Here is a 9,203-nt window from a genome sequence, read left to right as displayed (position 1 = left end):
GGAGGAGTGATCCACTGTGAAATGAAATGAAAATTATACGTCGGAAGAACTGTCCACCACATTTTGGATATTCTATATACAGCGGAAGACTGAAGGATCGTAAAATGGATAAAAATATATACACATGGAGGAGCCAAAGTGAACATTCTCGTGGGAGGACCCAAACATAGTAAAATGCGAAGAAAATTTTTTTTTTCTTGACCAGTATTAGGGCGGATTCACATTCGAACTTTTCCAAATAACCAATATACGCAGAGAAATCTGATATATATTCATGGGTTCTGGTAGAGGACCTATTGCTGGATCATATGGTGAGGACCTATAGATGCCGGGATGTAAATATATATATATATATATATATATATATATAATTATGAATTTTGGGATGAAGACTTGGTTTTTAAAAAACACTTTATTTACAATTGAGAATATTTGGATATTCTGTGTAAACTATGACTATCGACTAAGGCTCTAGATCTATTTCTTCAATGAATGCAAGGAAGAAGATGCTTTTATACAAATATCTTATCTAAAGGATGTGACTCAGCACTGCAGGTGTTCACTGCTGACTTTGCAGGCTGCAACATAGTAATATACAATACTTATGGTTAACCTTGATAAGTAACATTGAATTAATATGGGGTGCGATTACATAATTCCTCCCCCCTTTGGATAAAGGTATCACCTCTTTGAGGTGTAGCTTTAAAATTATGAAAAACTTTACAAATTACCCAAATAATGGTTAAAATTATTATAAGAATCAAAATAATCATAAATGTTGATAACGATGAATTCCATTTCCAGTCTTCAATTTCATCTAGCTGGATATCTGGAATTTCTTCATCCTTGACGTTGAAGTCTTCTTTCTCTTCTTCCTTGGAGTGATTAGTAAAAATGTTGGTTTTGGTAGAACGATGTATTTCTCCTCGTTTTTAACTTGGATGGGGTAAATTTCCTTTTGATTGTTACTTATGATACACTTGGACTGAATTATAGCCATTGGCGGGGTAAAATGATACTTTGTCTGCTGTGGGCATTTTTCTTGAATTTCCAAATTATTAATCGATAAAATATTTCCATCTTCCAATGTTTTTAAATTTGGTGCTGAGGGTGATTCTCTTCTGGGACAGCTTTCTAAATGAGTTTTCAAAACATTTTTCATGCATTCTGGAGGCCTGTCGAGGGAATCTTGATCACAGAGGTAGTCTTCCTCTACTTGATGACATTGTTTCGTGGACCATCTTAGTTCTTCGTCTCGAGTGAGCATATAGGGGTTTGTGAAAGGAAGGGACAAATTCCGTTGAGGGATATAGTAAAACTTGTATAGATTATATTTTTCCTCATATACCGTTGGAATTGAAATTAGAAATAACAATGTTTTTTCTTTAAAAATTACTTTAGTATGACATATCTGAAAATAATCTTTTAAATGATGCATTGGAATGATAGTATCGTTTTTGACAATTTCCGCAAATTTTGTGTAAGGGAGAATAGATTCATGCAGGATGTGCAATCTTGCAAAGCTCACTGCTGTTTGAATCTCATCCAAAATATTTTTGATGTCTTTAATTTCAAAAGTCATTAGATGCATTTGTTCAATACGTTCTAATTGAGGTACAGTACGAAGCAATTTGAAATTTTCAGTTAATTTCTGAAATTTATTAATGTACTTATTTTTCAACTCATTTATAATAGTAGCAATTTGTTTTTGATTCCTCATAAGTGTCTCTTCGTTTTTCTTTATACTTTCAAAATAACTTTGGTAAAGCTCTTCGTCATCAGAATCTAATGTTCCAAATAGTATCTTTGATATTTTGCCTCCAACATTAATCAATCCTCTTTTTTCTCTAATTCTCTGAGTTAAAAGTTCTTCTAATGTTTTTACGTTTATTAAATTTGAATGCTGTAAATACTGATAATGTGCTGTCTGAGAAAACCCTAGTTGTTTATTTTTAAAATGATCAATCTCTTTTTGATATTTGATTATTAGGTCTTCAATTTGACTCAAATCAATATGATAAATCAATTGTATATGCCTTTTCGTAATATAGGCTTTTCCTAATAAGATTGGAAGAATATTATTTTCTAAGGGAATAATTGTGAGGTTCGTTATTAATTCTACTGCCTCGAGTATTATGAAAATAAATGTGACGTATTTCATCTTGATCTGAAACAAAATATTCAACTACTTTTTTCTTTGTTTCAAAATTTTCTTATGATAAATGTGTTTATTTTTATTATCTTGAATTCTATGTGTATCGATTTCGCGAATATCTACTTTTTTGTATACGGGATCAAGTTTACGCGTTATTGGATTTTTAATAAAAGTTGGGTTTTCATTTAATTCATGAGTACTTTTTGCTGAACGTCTTTCATTTAATTTATCTAACTTTTCGGTTGCCCTCTTTTGATTTTTCTCCAAGTGTTTCGTTATATCATTTAAATTCTCAATATAATTCTCAACGTAATTTTGAATTTTCTCGTTGTGAGTTTGTTCGATTGGTAAAGAATAATTTAGATCTGCTTTTATTATTTGCATAGGCGTTAATTCTAGGCTGGAATGATTTGAATTATTATAACTTAATAAGGCTTGTGCCAATTTACTTTGGAATGTGGAGTTTTTAGATTCAATAGTTCTCATTTGTTCGATCAGGGTTGAATGGAATCTTTCTACTAGAGCATTTGAATTAGGATTGTAATTAGTAATATAATGAATTTCAATTTGATGGACTCTGCAAAAATCTTGTACTACGCTATTTTTAAATTCGAGTCCATTGTCACAGGTTATTTTTATAGGAATGCCATAATGACTGAAAAACATTATTAATTTATCTACAATTTCTGTTCCCGTTTTCTGAAGTAAAGGGTAACATTGACCCAACCTTGAAAATGAGTCTACAATGCTCAAACAATAATTTTGTCCAAATCTTATAGTATCACAATAAATATGTGTAAAAGGTTTTGATCCTATCGGGTTTGGTTTAAACTGTAATTCAATGGGTGTTCTTTCGTACTTATTCTTTTGACAGATTTCACATGCATTAATATAATTTTGAACATCTTTATTCATATTCGGCCAATAATACTTTTTTCTCAAACTTATTAAATTTTCTCTTAAGCCACGATGAATAGTCTTAGTTTCATGATATTGTTGAATTCTTAAAAGTTGTTCTTCTTTATCTTCTATATCTTCTAACAAAATATTTGAAATTTTGAAGTTGAGGGTTTTATAATCGAATTTGTTCTGTAAAATGTTTATAAAAGGTTTTTCTAATTCCTGAGACGCAAAATATATTGTGTATGACTTTTTAGGTTGTACGAATTCTTTAATAAACTGAAAAATATCTTTATCAATTGAATTAATAGACACTCTAAATCTGAGTTTATCTCCAAATAATTTAATTTTCGTAACATTAAAATTCGATGCTGTTTTGAAAATAATTTGTAATGGATAGGCATTTACGCTTCTTTCAGTGTAAGGAATTTCTAAAATAGGGTTTTCAATACCACTATGAACTGTGACATCGCTATGTATAATAACATTTCCTGTTTTTAATTCACTTAAATCTTCATTTTCTAAAACTGGCAATTCCTCATTAGGGTTAGTTAAAAGTTCAACGCATTCGTCTAGTTCATCATCTGATATGTGATTAATCAAAGAAATTTCGTCATCTTCGATTCCATTAAACTCTTCAATATACTCATTTTTCGATCTTGATAAATAATAAATAACTACATTGATTTTTGATTCGTTGAAAATATATTTGATCATATTGTAAATGCATGACCATTCTAGTCTATCTAAACCACTTGCTAATCGCGGTAATGCTAAATATTTGTCATTATTATATTCGCATAATTCTTTAAGCTTGATTAAACATTCAAAAACATTTTCATAATTAGGTTTATCAAAATAAAATTCTTTTGTTATTAAATAATAAATATTCTTATTGTCTTTTCTAATAGACGCAACTTCACCAATAGTCTTATTTTGTAGCTTTAATTCATCTACATTTCCGTATTTATTTTTAAAAATTGACGCGATTCCTTTACTCATTTCTAGATCTCTAGATACACAGTGTGCAAATGAATACTTTTTTGGAGCTTTAAATAAATTTCCTTCTTTTTCTTTAACATTATTAGATTCAGGAATTTCATTATTTTCATTTAATTTTAAGAAGTTTTCATACGTTTTCTCATCTTCAGATTTCCATATAATTCTACTTAACGCATCGGCATTATTCATCGATCCTTTTCTATACTTGATTTCGTAATCGTATTCTTCTAACTTAATTCTCCAGCGCATTAATCTTGAATTCGGTTCTTTTAACGAAAATAGCCAAATTAATGGTTTATGATCTGTATAGATCGTGAATTTCCTTCCGTAGAGGTATGGTCGAAAATGCTTACATGACCAAACAATTGATAATAATTCTTTTTCTATCGTGCTATATCGAGTTTCAGCGGAATTTAAAGTACGACTTGCGTAGGCGATCGGAAGATCATCAGGTGGTTCTCCTTGAGATAAAACTGAACCTATCGCAAAACCTGACGCATCAGTTGTCAAAACAAAGGGCGCATTAAAATCGGGATATCGGAGAATTGGGTGATTCAATAAATTATTTTTGCATAATTCAAAGGATTCAATGTAATCAGAATTATCAATATTAATCTTCGCATTCTTCTTCAAACACATTGTCAATGGTTTAGTAATTTTTGCAAAATTAGGAATGAATTTTCTGTAGTATCCTATAAGACCAAGGAAAGATTTAATTTCCTTCTGTGTTTTAGGAATAGGATAATTTTGAATAGCTTCTAATTTATTTGGATTTGGTTTGATTCCTTCAGGAGTAATTACATGACCAAGGAATTCAATTTCTGTTTTAAAGAAATGACATTTATCTAACTGAATTTTCAGATTTTCCGATGCAAGTGTTTCTAAAATATTATGGATATCAGCTAAATGCTGTTCAATAGTTTCTGAGAATATTATTATATCATCCATATAAATATAGCATATCTTTCCAATAAAATTTTTCAAAACTTCGTTCATTAATCTCTGAAAAGTTGCTGGCGCATTCTTAAGTCCGAAAGGCATTCTTAAAAACTCATAATGTCCGTTTTTGACAGTAAAAGCAGTTTTTTCAATCGAATTTTCATCCAACTCTATTTGATGAAATCCGGATGCTAAATCTATGGTTGTAAAATATTTTTTGTTACCGAGTTTGTCTAAGATAGAGTCAATTTGGGGTAATGGATACTTATCGTCAATAGTTTTTTCATTCAACTTTCTATAATCTATGGCCATACGCCATTTAGTTTTTCCGGATAAGTCCTGTTTTTTAGGAACAATTACTACGGGAAATGACCATGGAGATATACTCGGTCTGATTATTTTCTTTTCTAATAAATCTTCAATTTGGTTTTTCACCTCTTCACGATGAATCTCTGGATAACGATAAATTTTAGAGTGAACTGGATTTTCATCGATCGTTCTAATTCTGTGTTTGATTTTACTTGAAAAATTCAATGGTTGACCCGGCAATTGAAGGACTTTATCATTGGTTTGAAAGATTTTTATAAGTTGACTTTTTATTTTGGGTTCTAAATGACTCAAATCTATAGGAATTCTTGTTGGATTTTGACAAACTTGTTGATATTTAAAAGGGATCTGACAAAAATCATTTTCTAAAACCATATTTTTGAAATCAATTCTCAAATCGTATTTATTAAGAAAATCTGCTCCTATTAGACCATCATAATTTTTATGAAATTTATAAAGAACAAAGGGATGACAATCATTCATTTTTAATTCGGGAAACAAAGGCAATAAAACTTTTTCATTTGACGTTTGGGATCTGAAACATGCAGTAAGGGTAGTATCTTCTCTAAAGATATTTTCTTTAAAATTATTATAAGCGAATTTTGGATCAATTAGACAAACTGAACATCCACTATCAATCAATAATTTACATTTGGGATATTCGAATTCTACATAGGGTAATTGATTATGATATTCTAACGTCTGGTTTAAGTCAACGCGAGTTTTTCGGCTGATTGACGAAAATTTCGATTCGGTTGTATCTTTGACGGAGAGGGTTTTAATTGACTATAAAAATTCTCTTTCCGCTTTTCTTCTTCAGCGTGAGTTAATTCTTCGAATGTAAAATTAGGAATATTCTCATTACGATGATTATTAACATTTGAATAATTTTCATTACGATTATTATAGAAGTTTCTTTGTGGATTAACATTATATTGCGTGGAATAATTCGCTCGTTTTTGCGGGTAGTTTCTAGTCTGTATAGACATTCTTTCAGGCGGGCTATTATTTCTATAATTAGGGTTAGGCTTGAAAACATTAACATTTTGATTTCGTTGTGGATTTGATCTTTCAAAAGTTTCTCGATATGAAGGATAATGAGTTTTCACTGGCCGCTGTTGAATCTGAATCGGCTGTGACGGAAAACTTTGCTGATTATTATAAAATCTATTATTTCTCGGCTGATGATTGAACGAATAATTATTTCGGTACGTTGACTGATGATTAAATGCTTTATTCGACGATTGCACATTCTTGGTGCGACGGCTCCTATCTAATAATTCATATTGTGCCATATTGCACAGATAATCTTTCACGGCATTGACCGTTTCATCGAAAGAAAGTGCATTATTGGTAATTAAATAGGTTCTCAATTCTACAGGGGCATTCGAAATTAACACGGTTTTACAAATTTTATGAATATTAGATTTATAAATTTGTTTTTCTGGATCAGGCATTAAATCGGCATCAATTCTGTAATTTATTCTGATTTTCATCGCAATAATTTTATCAATGAAAGCTAATAAATCTTCATTAGGTTTTTTAGTCAAAAATTGTAAATTGTGAATCAAAACGTCTAAATTAATATTATCACCAAATTTGCTATATAAAAAGTTCTTTAATAATCCCCAATTATCAGGAACATCAGATGTAGAAACTTCAGCTAGGGCTCTATCAGTCAGTTTCGATTTAACGACAGCATAACAATAATTCTTTACTATTTGATTTTCTTCCGCAAACATCAATAGATATTGTTCGGAACTTTTAATAAACGAATGAAGTTCATTTTCAATACCAGAAAATTTAGGCAAGAGCATACCAAATTTTTCAGCTAGTGATAAATCTATTCTCTCTTGAGCCATCTTATTTATTTTCTTTTTACGACCCGAAAAATGTTTAATCGACGTAATCGTGAAATATAAAAATATTAAATGTTATAAAGTAATTACGGTATCAAGATAAATTATCAATATTAAAATAGTAATCGGTTTTTTCTCAATAAAGAAACCTAGGAAAAACTCTTTAGTGATCGGTTTTTTCAAAGAAACCTAGGAAAAACTTTTTGAAAATCGGTTTTTTAAAGAAACCTAGGAAAAACTATACAAGTTTACTAATTTTTTACCAGATTAGGGAAACTGGGGAGAAATAGGAAATGCTCACCGATAGTCTTGAAGTCGTTGAGGTCGCTACTCCGTCAATCGGACTCTCTGGTCTTCTTCCACTGGTTCTTCAGGGTGTGCTTGATGGTTGAAACCAACAGGTATCTGATCTGGAGCTGGTACACTTGACTGGCACTATTCACTCTTCTTCAGACCTGGCACAATCCCATCCTCGTCGCCAATTATGAATTTTGGGATGAAGACTTGGTTTTTAAAAAACACTTTATTTACAATTGAGAATATTTGGATATTCTGTGTAAACTATGACTATCGACTAAGGCTCTAGATCTATTTCTTCAATGAATGCAAGGAAGAAGATGCTTTTATACAAATATCTTATCTAAAGGATGTGACTCAGCACTGCAGGTGTTCACTGCTGACTTTGCAGGCTGCAACATAGTAATATACAATACTTATGGTTAACCTTGATAAGTAACATTGAATTAATATGGGGTGCGATTACATAATTATATATATAAATATATACACATTCACCAGGTCCGTCCGTCATTGAACTGGGGATAATCTAGTCAGCTTACACTAGGTCGACGAGTGGTGAAAAGTATGCAACGGTTAGCACTATAATTATAGTAACCCATTGCTTAAAAGAAGCATGCCAAAGGCTCTTGGCAAGAACGGACTTAGTAAAAGGATCGAGAGAAACGGCACTTCGTCTGAAGTCAGGATTGGAAAAGCGATTCAAATGTATAGAGCGAAGTGCTAATTTTTCGATAAATACGTTTTTGGACCCTCGTTTCAAGATCCACGGATTTTCGGACCACAATGAAGCGCTAAAAACTAGAGAAAAAATAAGAGAACAAGTTGCTGGAATGATTGCGGAAGTTGATGAAATGGCGACTGTCACTCTCTCCACCGTCACTGTAATATATTTGATAAGACGGTATCGACAAATACTCCCTCCCAGGGACGCCTATGTCAAAGGCAATCAAGGAGGTCGATATGTTTCTATCTGATGAGATTCTACCAAAAAAGACTCGTCAGGCAATTTAACATGTCCTAAAGAATGGTGGAGACAACACCAGTATGTCTACCCAAATTTGAAGAAAATTTTTGAATCAAGGTGCAATATTGTGACAATCTTTGTTGCATGCGAGCGGATGTTCTCAAAAACTGGGCTGATAATAAAGGCAAGGTGCACAAGATTGACTAGTAAAAGGGAACAAATTATGTTCCTTAATGTCAATTTTCCGGAAGAACGTTTTGCATCATTTCAGCAGAGTTCTTCCTAAATGTCGCCAATTTTTATTTTTTTCTCAACAAATCGTAAAAAGTTCTGTACACGAATGTGAAATGTAAAAAATTTTTAATGTTTCTTTTTTATAAATAACATATCTTTTGTACTTCGAGTGCCTTATTTTTATGCGAAGAGATGCAACAGAAAATTCAGCCATTCTTTTCTGAGCACCCTGTAAATTCATTATTCATTCCATCCGAAAATATCTTCTGTGCATTCAAGCAATGCTGATGGCACTTTCTAAATCTTTATAAATATTGCAATAATCATCAATTAAGCTTATAGTTATATGTAGACGAATCAAACGATGCGTTTCATATAATTGTCAAAAGTGAAGTCGAGAAAAAATTGATTTATTTTTGTTGACCGATTTCAAATGAATAATAATATATATTAATAATATAAATTTATTATCTCTTCATCAGGAGAACTACATACAATAACACGATTTAATTGGAGATTGCTG

The 9,203-nt window shown here is 31.3% G+C and overlaps 1 protein-coding gene across 1 annotated transcript; it reads right to left on the bottom strand.

The window, feature by feature from the left end:
* Window positions 1-603: 603 nt before the first annotated feature.
* On the bottom strand, window positions 604-7,876 carry LOC123306349. Its single transcript, XM_044888318.1, has 2 exons — window positions 7,484-7,876; window positions 604-1,297 (listed from the first exon to the last, which is right to left on the bottom strand). Exon 2 carries the CDS (start codon window positions 1,265-1,267, stop codon window positions 818-820), a length of 450 nt encoding a protein of 149 aa, XP_044744253.1. The 5' UTR covers window positions 1,268-1,297; window positions 7,484-7,876; the 3' UTR covers window positions 604-817.
* Window positions 7,877-9,203: the final 1,327 nt, after the last annotated feature.

The sequence above is a fragment of the Coccinella septempunctata genome, chromosome 2, assembly GCF_907165205.1.
Source record: "Coccinella septempunctata chromosome 2, icCocSept1.1, whole genome shotgun sequence".
Lineage (NCBI taxonomy): Eukaryota > Metazoa > Arthropoda > Insecta > Coleoptera > Coccinellidae > Coccinella > Coccinella septempunctata.
The sequence above is the reverse complement of the archived record's forward strand: the minus strand, read 5'-3'. Positions and strand labels throughout refer to the sequence as shown.

Coding starts and splice junctions, on each gene's coding strand:
- LOC123306349 (XM_044888318.1), bottom strand. CDS start 1,267: ATGCTCACTCGAGACGAAGAACTAAGATGGTCCACGAAACAATGTCAT.